Source organism: Amblyraja radiata, chromosome 5 (assembly GCF_010909765.2).
Source record: "Amblyraja radiata isolate CabotCenter1 chromosome 5, sAmbRad1.1.pri, whole genome shotgun sequence".
Classification (NCBI taxonomy): Eukaryota; Metazoa; Chordata; class Chondrichthyes; order Rajiformes; family Rajidae; genus Amblyraja; species Amblyraja radiata.
In genome coordinates, this window is record NC_045960.1 from 25,219,665 (window position 1) to 25,238,621 (window position 18,957).

The window sequence follows — 18,957 nt, forward strand, 5'->3', positions numbered from 1 at the left end:
TAAATGTGGCCTCATCAACGTCTTATACAATTGCAACATGACCTCACACCTTCTATACTCAATACTCTGGTTGATGAAGGCCATTTTAACTATGGTGTGAACTGTTTTGCTTAAACAAATACAGGTTGTCCTCAGACTCTGTAAAAATAAGCAATCATTAAAAAGGAAAGATTTAAGTAATTTATTTGTTTGTATGTTTCACAATTTAATATCGAGTAACAATACTTTCAACAACTGTTAATTTTCAAATAAGGATGAACTGCAGGAATGCCCAAAATTTTTGTTTAAAAAAAAAGCTTGCCTCTGGTAGACTTGGGCAGATAGACTCTCAGAACAAAAATACTTGGCAAGGAAATCTGCAAATTATTATTTGTTGGTGTATCATTTCTTTTGTTGGTCAGAATCCAACTTTAAAAATTTTTCTATCATCTCGCATTCCACAGCCTGTTCAAAGTCCTCATAACCCTGGAAAAAAAAAAGAATATGCAGTTTAATTTTCACTCACCCTTTTCTTCCCTCATGTATCATTCTTTGCAACATTCACGACTTCCATTTATCACAGAAATCTACAACATGGATAGGTACCGACCGAGAGAGCCAACATGTAGCTAACTCACCCAAATAAATTCCAGGGTGCTGGAAAACCGACTTGAAGGGAAATGGTAACATGGTTAATTAATTATGAGACGCAGAGATTGGGTGGATAGTCAGAACATTGTTCCCCAGGGCATAGCTTTAACGTAAGAGAAGCAGAGTTAAAAGGAGGAGTGTGTGGCAAGTTTTTTTTAATACAGAGTGTTTGGATTGAGGCAGATCTGATAGTGTCACTTAAGATACTTTTGGATATGCAGGGATTGGAGAGATTTGGATTATGTGCAGGCAGACAAGAGTTGGTCTTGGCATTATATTTGGCACAGACACTGTGGGCTGAAGGTAAGGTTGCCAACTGTCCCATATTAGCCGGGACATCCCGTTTTTTGGGCTAAATTGGTTTGTCCCGTATGGGACCGCCCTTGTCCCGTATTTGACTGCTACACTCGGGCCGAGGGGACTGTCGGGTCAGAGCGCCGCATCAGGCCCCTGCCTCACCCGTCCTGACTTAGTGCAGCCCACGCAGTGCAGCAGCAGCAGCGCCTTGCCCGTGGCCTCGTCGGCCGGCAGCCTGGCCAGCTGTCCGACCTTCGGACCTTCGTTTATCGCCGACACCACCACCACCCTTCCTTCTCATGGCCGATCATTGGTTCATGAGTTGGATGGGGTGCCAGACTTTGCGCGTGATGTTGCGCGGGCCAAAACTCCTCAGCTGCCCCGCCGGCTGGGCTTTGTGTGCAGTCCAGCACCCAGGCCAACTCATCATTCAGCCAGCCATGGCCGAGTCGGTCAACTAATTGCCATCGGGAATTTGTCCTGTATTTTGACCCTATGTCACTTATTTGGGAGTGAGACAGTTGACAACCCTAGTTGAAGGGCCCTTTCTTGTGCTGCACTGTTTTATGTTCTATGGTAAATCACAATGCTCCCCTTGTTCAACACATTCAGTGGTATTTCCAGTCAGCAGTACAAATATTGGCTACATTTGCCTCCCGATAAAAAAAAAGGTGCTCTCAATTCTCATATGTAGCCTTGTAGGTTACAGCTCATCTAGCTACTTTTCTTTGTAAAAGCCCCAGGCTCACCAGTACTCTATTAGTGAAGAGAAATTCTCCACTCGCTAATCTTCAAATCCAAATCCCCATGTTATTGAGATTTCCTCCAAGAACCAACTCCTCTCAAGTTAACAGTTGGCGGCACAGCGGTTGAGTTGGTGTCTTACAGCGCCCGAGACCCAGGTTTGATCCTGATTATGGGGGCTGTCTGTACGAGGTTTGTACATTCTTCCCGTGTCTGCCTGAGTTTTCCGCAGGTGCTCCGGTTTCTTCCCACAATGTCGTACAGTTTGTCGGTTAATTGGCTTCAGTAAAAATTTGTAAATTGTCCCTAGCGTGTAGGATAGTGCTAATGTACGGAGATCGCTGGTCAGTGTGGACTCGGTGGTCCGAAGGACCTGCTTCTCTAAACTAAACCAGTTGTAATCACATCTCCACAGCTGATTATCATTTGTAATTACTTGGTCTAGATGGTTTAGGAACTTACTGAACACAGGTGCTGTCTGTGTGGAGTTTGCAAGTTCTCTCTGCAACCACTGAGCGTTCTGGTTTCCTCCCATATCCAAAAAATGAGTGGATTTGTAGGTTAATAGGTCTCTATAAATTGCACCTTGTGTGCAGGAAGAGGGTGCAAAAAGTGGGATAACATAGAACTAGTGTGAACAGGCGTGATAGTCGGCATGGACTCAGTGGATCGAGGTGCCTGTTTCTATACTGCATCTCCAAACTAAAATAGTGAAAGACATTGTGTGAATAACGAAATTGTGATTATGTTTTTATTATTATGATAACAAGGTAATTCAAGGGAGGTGCCTTAGTTTAGTTTCGAAATACAGCGCGGAAACAGGCCCTTCCGCCCACCGAGTCCGCGCCTACCAGCGATCCCCGCACACTAACACTACCCTGCACACACTCAGGCCAATTTTAATATTTACCAAGCCAATTTACCTACATAACTGTACGTCTGTGGAGTGTGGGAGGAAACAGAAGATCTCGGGGAAAACCCACGCAGGGCACGGGGAGAACGTACAAACTCCGTACAGACAGCACCCGAAGTCTGGATCAAACCTGGGTCTCTGGCACTGCAAGTACTGTAAGGCAGCAACTCTACTGCTGCGCCACCATGCCACCCTTAGGTTTATTCATCATGTATACTAAGGTACAGTGAAAAGCGTTTGCATTCTATCAACTTACCCCACAGTAGTGGTCGCCGTTAAATATCTGAGGAATCTTTGCATCGGGGTTCCCTATTTTGCTTCGCATTTCATCTTTCAGTTTGGAATCTTGTGCTAGATCCACCAATTGGTATTCTATCTTCTTTCCATCCAGTCTATTAAAAATGTATTCCTGGTGTTTTGCCAACTGCAAAAATGTCCATGAAAATAAATTTGATTAACAATTATGATTATTATCAATGTAATCAATATACTTAGAAATACAAAAGATCATTTCAAAAATAAAAAAGTCTCACGGTTTAGTAACACGTCATTTTTGACATGATTAGTTTAGTTTATTGTCACATGTACCGAGGTACAGTGAAGAGCTTATGTTGTCTGCTAATCCGTCAGCGGAAAGACAATACATGATTACAATCACGCCATTCAAGTTAAACCAAGCCAGTGCAAGTTAATGTTCGATAACATCCAATTAAAGATAGTTCTCGCTGATGAGAGTATAGTTCAGTTGCCTGACAGCAGCTGGGAAGAAACTGTCCCCGAATCTGGAGGTTTGCATTGTGAAACCTCTGTACCTCCTGCTTGATGGGAGAGGGAAGAAGAGGGAGTGAGATGGCTGAGACTGGTATAATCATCTCCCCAATTATTCAGAAATCCTGGTGATTGGGTTTCTACCTCACTGGGTGCTGATATCTCCCATCTGAGTTCTCCAGAGGTGCTGCCTGACCCATTGATTTAACCCAGCACTTTGTGTCGTTTTTTGTAAATCAGAATGTGCAGTTCCTGTTTTCTTCTTTCACTTGGTAAGACTTCATGGGCTAGTGCCCAAAGGGTCCTGATGAATCCAGCTCTGCCCATTCTCTCAATCCCACCACTGTCTCTATATTCCCAGGCAGCATCCCCAAATTCCATCGCTGGAAATAATAATCTAATGCACAACAGGACAGGCAGCATCTGTGGAGAAAGAAGCAGAGTCCAACGTTTCACCTTGCAGCAGAACCAGGAAGAGTTCGAAATCAAATATGGCGGCACAGTGGTGCAGTTCATAGAACTTCTGACTCACAGCAACAGAGACCCAGGTTCGATCCTGACCTCGGGTGCTCTGTGTGCACATTCTCCCTGGTAACGTGTTGGTTATCTCCAGGTCTCGAGCCACGGAAACAGACCCTTTGGCCCAACTTGCCCGTGCCGATCAACATGCCTCATCTACACTGGTCCCACCGACCTGTGTTTGGCCCTTATGCCTGTACACCAATCCATGTACCTGTCGAAATGTTTTTTTAAATGTTGTGCTCCAGTTTCCTCCCACACACTAAAGACGTGTGGGTTTGTAGGTCAATTGGCACTCTGTAAAGTTCTCCTTGGCCAAAACCATCTCCTCCATATTCAAGCATCTCTGCGACAATTGCAAGGGGGTGGTGAGGGAAAACAACAGAGATTAATTTCTTCCATCCAGCCGGTGGCACAGCAGTAGAGTTGCTGTCTTACAGCGCCAGAGACCCGGGTTCAATCCTGACTATGGGTGCTGTCTGTGCAGTTTGTACTTTCTCCCTGTGACAGCGTGGGTTTTCTCCAAGATCTTCAGTTTCCACCCACATTCCAAAGACGTACAGGTTTGTAAATTAATTGGCTTGGGAGAAATGTAAAAATGTCCCTAGTGTGGGATGGTGTTAATGTGCTGGATTGCTGGTCGGTGGGCCGAAGGGCCTGTTTCCACGCTGTATCTCTAAACTAAACTTCTCCTCACCCCAGTACTGGAACTTTGGGTCAGCAACCAGGTGAGATCGCCAAACAGCATCTCATATTTCGCTTGGCCACCTTACATCCCAACGGTATGTATGATGATTTCTGTAAATTCAAGTACCCCCCGCATTCCCTCTCTCTCTGTCCCTCCCCTATCCTAGTCATCCTGCTAGCTACCCTGTTTGCATCCTTCCGAATCCCTCCTCCACAGCCAACAATGGACCATTGTGGGCTCCACCTTTCCTTGGCCATCCTTAATTATTCTGTACCTTTTCATACCTCGTGTTTCCCTCTCCACTTTTGTTTATTGTCACGTGTACCGAGGTACAGTGAAATCTTTAGTTGCGTGCCATCCAGTCAGCGGAAAGACAATACATGATTACAATCCAGCCATATCTAGGTACAGATACCAAGGTACAGATACTGTACAGATACAAATGTCTAGGTACAGATACAGGGGATTTCTCCCGTCTCTCAGCCTGAATGTTCTCGACCGAAAACGCCACCTACTCCTTTTCTCCACAGATACTGCCTGGTCTTCTCTCTCGTTTATTTATATTGTTTACAGTGTACTATATTTACATCAGTCTGAAGAAGGGTTTCGGCCCGAAACGTCGCCTATTTCCTTCGCTCCATAGATGCTGCTGCACCCGCTGAGTTTCCCCAGCAATTTTGTGTACCTACTATATTTACATATTCTGTTGTGCTGCTGCAAGTAAGAATTTAATTGTTCTATCTGGGATACATGACAATAAAACACTCTTGACCCGCTGAGTTGCTCCAGCAGCTTCCATTTCTTCCACCCAGATCTCTCCCCGCCTCGCTCCAGTACTGGAACCGTCTGCAACCAGGTGAACTCGCCGCTCCCTAGTCCCTGGCAAAGAGGTCCCTACCTATCACATGATAGACATGGTGCAGTTTGGCGAGTCCCACAGACAGGTTTTACTTCCCACCTCAAAACCTCGCCCTGTGACCAAGCGTCGCTGTGAACGGTCCCCCCGCCCCCAAAGTTACCTCGCAATAATCTGGCTCGTTAAATTGCAGCAACTGATCCACCCAAACCCTCTTGGAAACTCATTTTTATTTCCCCAAAAAATTCAGCCGATTTCCCGAAGTGATTAAAGATTCAACAGCAGACTTTAAAAAAAAAGTGCCGAGAGAAATCTAAGTTTTATTTTGTGTTAATTTCAAAAAAGTTAACTTGAGTTACTCATTCTAAACGCTTCACCGACCAACTGCAACTTCTCACCAAAGCGCCCCAGCCAAAAATAAGGAAGGCACAATACATGGTAAATCTCGATTCAGGTCATTGCAGCGGCCTCAAAATCGTGGGTTAACATTATATGAGGTCAATGCATAACTAAACTATATTTCACTGAGGCTCCTGGTCGCTTATCTTTCATTGAGTTCTAACTGACTGCCTTTTGTTTAGCAGATGTTAACGTTAGATGCAACTTCGCTGCTGCATTTCCCCAATTCTAACACTTTACACAACGTTCAACATTTCACCGGACACTTATCCGCCACACTCGCACTCACAGAGAATATTCCAGGTATGTAGGTCTCAATGCGAGTGAAATCACACAGTTTGCAGTCATTCAGTCGACACTGAATTTAAATTCCAATACCTGGCAATCGGGGGGGAAATACCGATAGAAAGTGTTGTTTTGTTGTTTAAATAATGCGATACATACCGACGTCGTTGCAGTAATACTGCTGTAGTAAATGAAGATAGGCATGGTGCAGTTTGGCGAGTCTCACAGACAGATTAACCAGACTTTAACACTGAAGGCAGCCTCGCCCTTCTTCCTGTTTCCAAATCGTAGAGTACAACGTAAGCAAGTAATTTGCATTGTTGAATATGGTAAAGAGGTGGTGAGGCAATTGTCGGCGCACTTTCAACTTTAAAACACCAAACTCGCTTTTACCGAACCATATGATCTCAGCGCTACAAACACAGGGGGCTTTAAAAGCTTATGTTTTGCTTCAATCCAACATTCTCCAAATATCTGAGGCTTCACGTTCGGAAGGGTGAGTGGGTCTTTAATGTAGTTAGTGCTATCTGCAACTGACCTTTCATTGATGGTCCCAATGCAAAATGAATCATTGGCTGAAGGATTGAATATTTGTACACACTCAGCCTGAATCAGTCATTGTGGTGCTATCTCCATTAGAATAATTCCAGCCTATTTAGTTTACTTTTGACTTTAGACTTTAGAAATACAGGGTGGAAATAGGTCCTCCGCCCACCGAGTGTGCTACGACCAGCAAACACCCCATACACTAGCACTATCCTACACACTAGGAACAGTTTATAATTTACAGAGATGGATTAACCTACAAACCTGCAGGTCTTTGGAATGTGAAAGGAAACCAGAGCACCTGGAGAAAACCCACAAAGTCTCGAGGAGAACGTACAAACTTTGTACAGACAGCACCTGTAGTCAGGATTGAACCCGGATCTCTGGTGCTCCAAGGCAGCAACTGTGCCATCCAAATGTCTTTTTAAACATAGAACAGCACAGGAGCAGGTCATTCGACCCACAATGTCCTGGATGCTGAACATAATGACCGCATGAAATTGCAGGGAGTTGTAGATGCAGCCCAGTCTATCACGGACCAGACTTCCCACCATTGACTCCATCTACACTTCACGCAGTCTTGGAAAAGCAGCCAGCATAAGCAAGGACTTGTCCCAGCCTGGTCCTTCCTTCTCCTTGCTCCCATCCAGCAGAAGGTACAGAAGCTTGAAAGCATGCATCACTAGACTCAGGAACTGTTTCTTCCCCTCTGTTATCAGGCTTCTGAAGCTAGGGTACTGTCTGATTCACCTCTACCCCATTGTGGACAGTGGACTATGTCCATGGAACTACGTATATTCTAAACTCGATATATTCCCCGTGGCTCTATCATACCTGAGTTTGACTTGATTGTATGTGTGCATTTAATCTGTTCAGATAGCATGCCACTGCAGTCTTCTTTATTAGTAAGTAAGTAAGTAAGTAAATTGTATTTATATAGCACGTTAAAAACAAAGTGCTTTACCTAGAAGCAATAATTAGGTTTCCGTACATCCATAGAAAAAATAAAAAAATAAAAATGACACAACACATTATAGAATTTAGCATGAACGTCCCCCCACAGCAGAATCAGAAATTTCCACTGTGGGGAAAGGCATCAGAAAGTTCAGTCCTCTTCCTCTGTGATCACCCGAGGTCTGGGCCTATTTGTGGCCTCTGCAGTCAGTCCGATGTTTTCAGGCCCTCTTGCCGGATGATGGAGCTCCGGCATCGGGAGAAACACTCTCAGCGGCTTGGAGTGTCTGGAACGGCCGCTCCCTCCCCGGAGGTCGCGGCTCCCGATGTCCACATGCCGCGCTGGTCGAAGCTCCGACTCTTTGTCTTAGAGTCTTAAAGCCTCACCAATGCCTTGTACAATTTTAACATTACATCCCAACTTCTATACTCAATGCTCTGATTCATAAAGGCCAGCACACCAAAAGCTTTCTTTACCACCCTATCTACATGAGATTCCACCTTCAGGGAACTATGCACAGTTATTCCTAGATCCCTCTGTTCAACTGCATTCCTCAATTCGCTACCATTTACCATGTACATCCTATTTTGATTTGTCCTGCCAAGATGTAGCACCTCACACTTATCAGCATTAAACTCCATCTGCCATCTTTCAGCTCACTCTTCCAAATGGCCTCAATCTCTCTGTAGACTTTGAAAATCGACTTCATTATCCACAACACCACCTATTTTAGTGTCATCTGCATACTTACTAATCCAATTTACCACACCATTATCCAGATCATTGATGTATATGACAAACAACAGTGGACCCAACACAGATCCCTGAGGCACCCCACTAGTCACCGGCCTCCAACCTGACAAACAGCCATCCACCATTACTCTCTGGCATCTCCCATTCAGCCACTGTTGAATCCATCTTGTTACTCCACTATTAATACCCAACAATTGAACCTTCTTAACCAACCTTCCATGTGGAACCTTGTCAAAGGCCTTACTGAAGTCCGTATAGACAACATCCACCACTTTACCCTCATCAATTTCCCTAGTAACCTCTTCAAAAAATTCAAGAAGATTAGTCAAACATGACCTTCCAGGCACAAATCCATGTTGACTGTTCCTAATCAAACCCTGTTTATCCAGATGATTATATATATTATCTCTGTATCCTTTCCATTAATGTGCCCACCACTGATGTCAAACTAACAGGTCTATAATTGCTAGGTTTATTTGTAGAACCATTTTTAAACAATGGAACAACATGCGCAGTACGCCAATCCTCCGGCACCATTCCTGTTTCTAATGACATTTGAAATATTTCTGTCATAGCCCCTGCTATTTCTACACTAACTTCCCTCATTGTCCTAGGGAATATCTTGTCAGGACCTGGAGATTTATCCACTTTTATATTTTTCAAAAGTGTCAGCACTTCACCATTCCCACAGGAGTGTACCAATATTCCTTAAGGGAGAGCATATACCCATGGATTCAGGAACAGCTGATTCCCCATTGTTATTAGATTAATGAACAGACCTCTCTTAAGCTAAGGGTGTGGACCTGATCTCCCAGCCTACCTCATTGCAGCCCTTGCACTTTTTCTTTATCTACATTTTCTCTGTAGCTTAGTTTAGTTTAATTTAGTTTAGTTCAGCTTAGTTCAGTTTAAGGATATAGCATGGATGGAAACAGGCCCTTTGGCCCACCAAGTTCACCCCAGCGACCGATCCCACTTTCTCATCCATTCCTTTGCGGTCACAGGGAGAATGTACAAATGTACAGACAGCACCCGCAGTCTGGATCAAACCCAGGCCTCTGGCGTTCTAAGGCAGCAACTCTACCACTGTGCCACTGTGCTGCCCTAAATGTGTGTGTGTCTGGGGATGAGGGAGGTGGCATGCCTATAATAGGTGGAAGTTCCTGCTTGGGGTATTATAGTAACAGTATAATTTATTCACTAGAGATATTAAAGCATTGAATTTACCATAAAGGTGAACGGTAAAATTTGGCATCTACCTGCTTTAGGCCATTTCATTTTAAACTGCCGGCGGGACATCAACCACCTTAATTTTTCCACTCCCCTTCCTCACTCTAACCTCTCCACCCCTGAACGTACAGCCCTCCGCTCACTCTGCAACAACCCCGACTGGGTGATTAAACCTGCCGACACGGGAGGTGCCGTGGTAGTCTGGCGCGCTGACCTCTGAGTCTGAGGTCTAGGCGCCAACTCTAAGACATCTCCTCCTACTTATCCTTGGACCAAGACCCCACAGATGAGCACCAGGCCATTATCTCAAGCACCATCACTGGCTTCATCGCTTCCGGCTCCCTGCCCTCTAAAGCCTCCAACCACATCGTTCCCCAGCCCCACACGGCCAAATTTTATCGTCTCCCCAAAATCCACAAACCTAACTGTCCTGGCAGACCCATTGTTTCTGCTTGTTCATGTCCCACCAAGTTTATTTCCACATACCTCGACTCCATCCTATCCCCCCTGGTTAAATCCCTCCCCACCTATGTCCAAGACACCTCACACGCTCTTCATCTCCTTCATGACTTCCGTTTTCCAGGCCCCCACTCCCTCATCTTAACTATGGATGTCCAGTCATTCTACACCTCCATCCCCCACCAGGAGGGTCTTAAAGCCCTCCGTTTCTTCCTCGACCGCAGAACCAACCAATCCCCGTCTACTAATATTCTCCTCTGCTGAGGCGGCGTTCTGGCGGCGGCGACCTGAATCCGGGGTTCGGCCGCGGGCCAGTGGACGACATCGTCGGGAGCTCGCAGGTCACAGGCTGGTGCCTGTTTTCCGGAGCTCCCGCGGCAACAGCTGCGTCCGCTGGACTGGAGGGCGGCAGCTTCGACCACCCCCGGGCTGCGGAGCTTGAACCGGCCCGTTCGCGGAGCTCGGTGAGCCGCGGGACTGACTTACCATCGCCCGGTGGGGTATCGCCTCAGCGCAGAGGGAGAAGAGGAGGGAAGAGACAGTAACCCTAAGATTTTTGCCTCCATCACAGTGAGGTGGTGCTTGGTGAACTCACTGTGGTGGATGTTAATTTGTGTTTATTGTGTGTTTTGTTGTTTATTATTACATGTGTGGCTGCAGGCAATGACATTTTGTTCAGACCGAAAGGTCTGAATGACAAATAAAGGATCTAAGTCTAAGTCTAGCAGAGCTGGTCCTTACCCTCAACAACTTTTCCTTTGACTCCTCCCATGTAACTCCTCAAGGTAAAGTTTCTCTGCACTCTTTCCAGTTTAATTGAGAGAGTGTAAATTAATGAAGTTCAGAGGGATCCGGGTGTTCCTTTGTATAAATCACAAAACAAGTTAGCAAGCTGGTCCAACAAATGGTTAAAAATGCAAACTGCAGTTTAGAATTGAAGAACAGGGAAGCTTTGTCATATGTGGATGCGGTGCACAGCTTTGTCTGAATAAAAAGGATATAGTAGCTTGGAGGCAGACCAACAGAAACGCACCAGGCAAACCACTGGGATGAAAGGGTTGTTTGATCAAATGACTGGACAGTTTGGGTCTGTAGGTTGGGTTCCAGATTCAGGAACAGTTTCTAGAGAGCGACCCTCAACTACTATCTACCTCATTGGTGACCCTCGAACTATCTTCGATCGCACTTTACTGGCTTTACCTTGCACTAAACCCTTATTCCCTTATCATGTATCTGTACACTGTGGATGGCTCGATTGTAAACATGTATTGTCTTTCCACTGGATGGTCAGCACGCAACAAAAGATTTTCACTGTACCTCGGTACATGTGACAATAAACTAAACTAAACTGTATTTCCCGAAGTTTATAACATGGAAAAGATGACTTTATTCAAACATATAAGATTCCAAGGGGGTTGGACAAGGTAGGTACTGTGATGTTCTCATGTGTGGGAGTATCACAAACAAGGGAACATTGCTGCAAAATAAGAGGCCTCTCGCTAAAACTGAGGTGATCAAATGTTCTCCTCTCAGAGGATAGTGGAGCTCTGGAATTCTCTGTACACAAAGATGATGGAGTCCAGGTCATCAGATATATTGAAGGAGGGGAAGGGATCACATCGGGGAGAATGTACAAACTCCGTATATACAGCACCCAAGGTCAGAATCAAACCCGGGTCTCTGGCGCTGTATGGCAGCAACACTACCACTGCGCCACCATGCCACCCCACGGTGTTGAGGCCAGCATAGATCAGCCATGATCATATTAAATGGCTGGTGGCCTGATCCTGTGCTTGTTTCCATGCAGTCTGGCAAAAGTTCACTTTTAAATTTTGAGAATGAGGAAGTGACTAAAATGCAGTTCCCTAATAGCCCCAGGAACAGGCTTCAGGAAATGTGTCTGTTTACTCAGATTGAAAAAGTTAATCATTAAATTGTATTTTATACGTCCCAAACACAATGTTTTTTTATTCCCATATGGAGCTTAAGTAAACGCTGTCGTTGGTTTTAATGTATATGACCTCTGAATGGAAGAAGTGATTGAAGGTATGGGATCAATTGCGCAAAATCCACTGTGTATTTTACCGTAAGTAATCTGTGCTACATAAATGCTGCAAAGAGTGGGTGTCATGCTGCATCTGCTGATGGAGAAGTAGGTTCACTGAGAGAAACTGCAGTAAAAATGAAACGAACATTATATATTTTGGGAATGTAAATGGTGCAATATTTAAAGGGTTATATTCTCCAAATATATACTATCCATTGCTAATTCATCTATTATTTTTGGAGAAAAAATATTTTGAAATAAGTAAAGAAATTATAGTGAAAACATTCCATTAAATAAGTGTGTAGAAATTTGAGAATAATGTAGACCAAATACCCGTAATATCATTTGTGAATTTTCTCAAAATAAGTTATTATTTTTAAATCTATTTTTTCTTAGAAGTAAAATACTTTTGAAACTTTCAAAAATAAAATGATCTTTAGTAAAAAATCAATTGAAAATAGCAAACTTTCTGTTAGAATGATTGTCTGAAGAATGGAATGGTTTCAAACAAATTTGACTCAATTTTGAATTTAATTATTTGTTGTGGCTAATTCCAATCTGCATGAAATGAATCTATTTGGTTCACAATTAAACCAGTAGAGGGCGCATCCAGTCACTTAATCTCACAAGAGAGCAAATCAGGAGGCAGCACCTTAATTTATCTTTTTTTTTAAGTTAACTACTGAATTTATTTAGATGAGTCAGGTAACTCAAAATATATTATGTTCTCTCTTTATATTTTTCCCCTCCCCACCTAGAATTAGGAGTAGCAAATTGGACACGCAAGAGACTGCAGATGCTGGAATAGAAACATAGAAACATAGAAAGTAGGTGCGAGAGTAGACCACCAGGTCCGTCGAGCCCGCACCGCCATTCGCTCATGGCTGAACACTAAACAGACACACTTACCCACAAACAGTAGACACAAGACACAGAACACAAGACACTACCCTCCCCTTTATACCGCTATCACCCCTCTCCACCCCAAGAACCTCGTGATCTCCTGGGGGAGGCAAAAAACCGGATAAAAACCCAGGTCCAATTCGGGAAGAAAATCCGGGAAATTCCTCTCCGACCCCAATCCAGGCGATCGACACTTGTCCAGGAGATCACTCAGGTCTTCTATACTAACCATACCTAGGTCCATATCCCTGCCCTCTCCCCGTAGCCCCTTATCCCCTTGGCAGCTAAAAAAACATCTATTTTAGACTTAAATATATTTAACGTTTCTGCTTCCACTGCTCCCTGGGGCAGTGAATTCCATAAATTAACCACCCTCTGGGTGAAGAAGTTCTTCCTCATCTCAGTTTTAAAAGAGCCCCCCCTTATTCTGCAACTATGTCCCCTAGTTCTAGTTTCCCCGATCATTGGGAACATCCTCGGTGCATCCACCCGATCAAGGCCCCTCACGATCTTATATGTTTCAATGAGATCGCCTCTCATTCTTCTAAACTCCAAAGAGTAGAGTTCCAGCCTACTTAACCTTTCCTCATATGTCAATCCCCTCATTGCAGGAATTAATCTTGTAAACCTTCGCTGCACTGCCTCCAGGGCTAGTACATCCTTTCTTAAGTATGGACCCCAGAACTGTACACAGTATTCCAAATGTGGTCTCACTAATACTGTGTACAGCTGCAGCAAGACCTCCGTGTTTTTATACTCAATCCCCCTAGCAATAAAGGCCAAAACTCCATTGGCCTTCCTGATTGCTTGCTGCACCTGCATACTAACTTTTAGTGATTCATGTACTAATACCCCTAGATCCCTTTGCGTTGCATTACAACGCAGCTCCTCCTCATTTAGAAAATAACTTGCCCTATCATTTTTTTTCCCAAAGTGAATGACTTCACATTTATTAGTATTAAATTTCATCTGCCAAGTTGTTGCCCACTCACCTAGCTTATCTATATCCTTTTGCAGACTCTTCCTATCCTCCTCATCCCCTACTTTTCCTCCCATTTTTGTATCGTCCGCAAATTTTGATATATTACACTTGGTTCCCTCCTCCAAATCATTTATATAAATTGTGAACAACTGGGGTCCCAGCACCGACCCTTGCGGAACCCCGCTAGTTACCGGTTGCCATCCCGAGTATGAACCATTTATCCCCACTCTCTGCTTCCTATTTGTTAGCCAATCCTCTACCCATGCTAATATATTACCCCCAATCCCATAATTTTTTATTTTTAGCAATAGTCTCTTATGTGGCACCTTGTCAAAAGCCTTTTGGAAGTCCAAGTATACCACATCCACCGGTTCCCCTTTATCCACCCGGGTTGTTACTTCCTCAAAGAATTAGAGCAGATTCGTTAAACAGGACTTCCCCTTCACAAAACCATGCTGGTTCTGTCCGATGAAGTCATGTTTATCCAAGTGCCCCGTTAGTGTTTCTTTAATAATTGTCTCTAACATTTTACCCACCACCGATGTTAGACTAACCGGTCTATAGTTCTGTTTACTTCCTTTTTTAAATATAGGTGTTACATTGGCCATTTTCCAATCCACTGGGACCGTTCCTGCCTCCAGGGAGTTTTGGAAAATTATCACCAATGCATCCACAATCCCCACCGCTATCTCCCTCAAGACCCTTGGATGTAATCCATCAGGCCCAGGGGATTTATCCTCCATCAGTCTCATTAATTTCCCTAATACCACCTCCTTGGTGATCTTAATAGTATTTAGCTCCTCCATTCCTACCGCCCCCTGTAGGCAAAAATCAAATTGCTGGAGAAATTGAGACAAAATGAACTGCAGATGTTGGTTTACAAAAAGAGACACAAAGTGCCGGAGTAACTCGGCAGGTCCCTAAACATTCCCCCTCTCACCTTATAGCTATGCCCTCTAATGTTGGACATTTCCACCCTGGGAGAAGGATTCGGACTGTCCACCTTATTTATGACTCTAATAATGTTATATGCCTATTAGACCAAGTGCAGACCCATCTGCAAGATTCCACCACTCACCCGTCCCCCTCAACGCAATATTGCAGCACCAAGCATAACCCCCAACTACACAGGCGTGGCTCATTTCTCCTCATCCCCCAGCACTCACTCCTCCTCCTCTTCACCCTCCCTCTTCATCCCTAGAGAGGGAGGGGGGTAGAGAGGGAGGGGGGTAGAGAGGGAGGGAGGCTGAGAGGGAGGGAGGTAGAGAGGGTGGGAGTGAGGGTAGATAGGGAGCGGGCATCTCCCTCCTCCACAACCCCCCCCCCCCCCCCCCACCTCCCATCTCCCTCTATCACCCCACTCCCCACCCCATCTCCCTCCTCCTCATTTCCCATCCTTCCCTCACTCCCATTCCCTGCCCCAGGACCTACCCAGGTCATAGAGCAGCGCCAGGGCCTAGAACTCGGCCTGGTTCTCGTACTCGACCTGGCCCTGACTGTAGACTCCAGCCGTCAGCTGGGCCGCCACCTGGGCTATAGTGCAGGCAAGTTCATCTCCGGGCCTGTCCCTGCTCACGGACCCAGGCTCATCCTTGGTTCCAGTGGCGGCTTCTTTCTCGGCCTCGGGTCACAGCCCCATCCCAAGCCCCGAGCTCGGCTCTCACTCCAGTGCGAGCACCAGGCTCGGCGCAGGCCAGGGCCCGCGGCACCGTCCTCACCACCAGATGCCGGGTGCAGGCAGCCGCCGCACGAGCGTTGGAGTGCTCTTCCCTCCCGGAGCGTCCCGTCCTGCATTGCAAGTGCATTGTGACATCAGTTGGGGTTTTTTTCCGAAAAGGGTGATTTTTCGGGCTGTTTTTAAAACTTAAAACTTCAGAAATATAGGTGGGAATCGCCTCCACGGGAAAAATGTGAGTAGAATGTGTGAATGTGGGAAGGCTGTGGCCCAGCGCTTGGAAGAAAATAGGAATTAACCAGATATTGACACACACACACACACAGCCACAAACAAGACAAAGAGTTTTAGTATTATAGAGATATCATGTCTCCCCTCAACCTCCAATGTGGCAGAGAAAACATTCCAAGTGTATCCAACCTCTCCCTGTAGAAACTAAGAACTGCAGATGCTGGTTTAAACCAAACATATACATACAGTGCTGAGTGACCCGACACATCACCTATCCTTTTTCTCCAGAGATGTTGCCTGACCCGCTGAGTTATTCTAATACTTTGTGTCAACCTCCCCCTGTATCTGAATCTGATAAATCTCTGCACACCCTCCAAAGCCTCCACGTCTTTCCTGTAATGGGGTGACCAAAACTGCAGGTAATACCTCAAATGTGGCTTAACCAAAGGCCTATGGAGCCACATCATGACTTCATGAAGGCAAGTATTCCATATGTCCTCTTAACCACCTTATCTGCCTGTTTCCCTGATTTCAGGAATCATTGCACTTGTACATTGGTCCTTCTGCTCTATTCGGATGCAGGGCTTGAAGTCTGAAACTTGTTCTCAGTCTGGAAGGAAAAAGGAGGTTAATTTGTCAACTTGAAGTCTTGATCCATTGAACCGTATACGTCAGCTCAGAGGGAAAGCCACCTGGCACAACGTACCCCCTCATTTCTTCACAGGACTAATCCAAAAGTAGTGTGCAGAGTTCACCCACTTCTCCCACCCTCCGTCATCCTGCTCCTTTCCCCTCTCCATCGTACACTTAGTATTTTCCATCCAAGTCCCTGTTTAGAATACTACCAGGGGCGCTGCACGATTGGCAGCCCCGCCAACACTCTGTTTTTTCATCTTTTTTTAAACATTTTTAGTGTGTTAAAAGTTTGTCTAAATGTTTTCTGATTTGTTTTATGTGGGGGAAGGGGGAGGGGATCAGGGGAAACTTTTTTTCAGGTTCTTACCTTGCCGGAGATGCGATTAATTTTCGGATGGCATTCTCCGGTCACTCTGCGGCCTACCATCGATGGAGCTGGAGGGCTCCTCAGACTGACGTTGGGCCTCACCGCGGGGCGTGGACTTACATCGGAGCCAATCCCTTGCCTGGGATCGCTCCAACCGCGGCCTGCGGATTGGAGCATCAAGAGCTCGCAGTCTTGGGAGAGGCTAGTCGGGAGCTCCAACGACGCAGAGGTTCGACCAGCCCGGACGCAGGGTCCAATCGTCCGACGCAGGGGAGCTGACATCCCCCCGGATGCAGGAGCTGATCGCCTCCATGCGGAGGGCCCAAACGCAGCGGGCTACTGGAGTCAAGATCGTCCCGTCAACGGAGGGCTCGAGGCACCCGACCACGAAAGAGCTAAGGAAAGCGATTTGAATTTTGTTTCGCCTTCCATCACAGTGAGGAATGCGAAGGAGGCACTGTAGTGGATGTTTATGTTAAAATGTATTTTATGTGTTCCGTTGCTTTTTATTTGAATGACTGACTTGGCAAATGAAATCCCTCGTATGTTACAAAACATACTTGGCTAATAAAGGATAATTGTGATTGTGATTGCACAAGTTCATGTGATAGGAGCAGAATTAGGCCATTCGGCGCAGCAAGTCCACTCCACTATTCAATCATGGCTGATCTATCTCTCCCTCTCCATATAACCATATAACAATTACAGCACGGAAACAGGCCATCTCGACCCTTCAAGTCTGTGCCGACACTTATTTTCCCCTAGTGCCATCTACCTGCACTCAGACCATAACCCTCCATTCCTTTCCCATCCATATACCTATCCAATTTATTTTTAAATGATAAAATCGAACCTGCCTCCACCACTTCCACTGGAAGCTCATTCCACACAGCTACCACTCTCTGAGTAAAGAAGTTCCCCCTCTCAACCCCATTCTCCTGCTTTCTCCCCATTACCTCTGACGCCTATACTAATCAAGAACCTGTCAATCTCTGCTTTAGAAATACCCAACAATTTGGCTTCCACAGCCGTCTGTGGCAATGAACTCTACAGATTCACCATTTCCATTATATCTCTTTCTTTTTCCTCCATCTATATCCCTCTCTATACCCTGTCCCCTTCCACCTATATCCCCAATATCAGAAGTTTCCCTCTCCCGTGACTTTCGGTCTGAAGAAGGGTCTCGATCCAAAACGTCACGCATGCCTTCTCTCCAGAAATGCTGCCTGTCCCTCATAAGTTACTCCAGCATTTTGTGTCTCCCTCCCTCTGACTTTACATTTCACACCTCTTTTCTTATATTTTATTGTTTCCTTTTCACCTCCAGCCTTTGTCATTTAGTCCCCCCATCTGCCAAATCAATGCACCACCTCACTGTATGCACCTGCCACTTGCCAGGCCTTTGTTTCACCCACACCCTATCTATTCCAGCTTCCTCCCCATTACCACAATCAGTCTGAAGAAGTAATCTGTTCAATTTCCCTCCACCGATGCTGCCAGACCTGTTGAGTTCCTCCAGCACTTTGTGTTTTGCTCAAGATTCCAGCATCTGCAATTCCCTGTAGCTCCAGGTAATCCTATCGCTCTTTAATTGGTAATGAGATTGGCCAGTGGATGTCTCCCTTCTCAAGGAATTAGCGTTAAAGTCCTGCTATTTTACGCGAGGATGATGTTGCAAAGGGAACTCTCCTTTGGAGTAAAGAGGTTTCTTATTTTAAAATCCATATTTCATTGGATCTAATTAATCACAGTCATAATCATACAATGTGGAAATAGGCCCTTCGGCCCAACTTTCCCAAACCGTCTAACATGTCCCATCTACAATAGTCAAACCTGCCTGCGCATGGCCCATATCCCTCAAAACCTATCCTATTCATGTACGTGTCTAAATTCCTCTGCAACATTAGACAATGGATGCAGGAGTAGGCCATTCGGCCCTTTGAGCCAGCTTTGATCATGACTGATCATCCCCAATCAGTACCCTGTTGCTGCCTTCTCCACATATCCCCTGACTCCGCTATCTTTTAGTGCCCTATTTGGCTCTCTCTTGAAAGTATCCCGAGAACCGACCTCC

General features: G+C 45.4%; 2 protein-coding genes across 2 annotated transcripts in view; one reads left to right on the forward strand and one right to left on the reverse strand.

Moving 5' to 3' along the window:
* The window catches only part of sh3bgrl2 (SH3 domain binding glutamate rich protein like 2), a 143,020-nt gene that overhangs the window by 103,033 nt on the left and 21,030 nt on the right, over window positions 1-18,957 (forward strand). The window lies entirely within an intron of this gene.
* On the reverse strand, window positions 167-6,399 carry LOC116973109 (SH3 domain-binding glutamic acid-rich-like protein 3). Its single transcript, XM_033020815.1, has 3 exons — window positions 6,259-6,399; window positions 2,841-3,008; window positions 167-465 (listed from the first exon to the last, which is right to left on the reverse strand). The coding sequence occupies exons 1-3, from the start codon at window positions 6,301-6,303 to the stop codon at window positions 382-384; spliced, it is 297 nt and encodes a 98-aa protein (XP_032876706.1). The 5' UTR covers window positions 6,304-6,399; the 3' UTR covers window positions 167-381.

Excerpts from the sequence above, each read along its gene's own strand:
- LOC116973109 (XM_033020815.1), bottom strand. The coding sequence starts at position 6,303 with ATGCCTATCTTCATTTACTACAGCAGTATTACTGCAACGACGTCG. Across the intron at positions 3,009-6,258 it reads GTATTACTGCAACGACGTCG|TTGGCAAAACACCAGGAATA; the intron begins GTATGTATCGCA and ends ACATTTTTGCAG. Across the intron at positions 466-2,840 it reads ACGGCGACCACTACTGTGGG|GGTTATGAGGACTTTGAACA; the intron begins GTAAGTTGATAG and ends TTTTTTTTCCAG.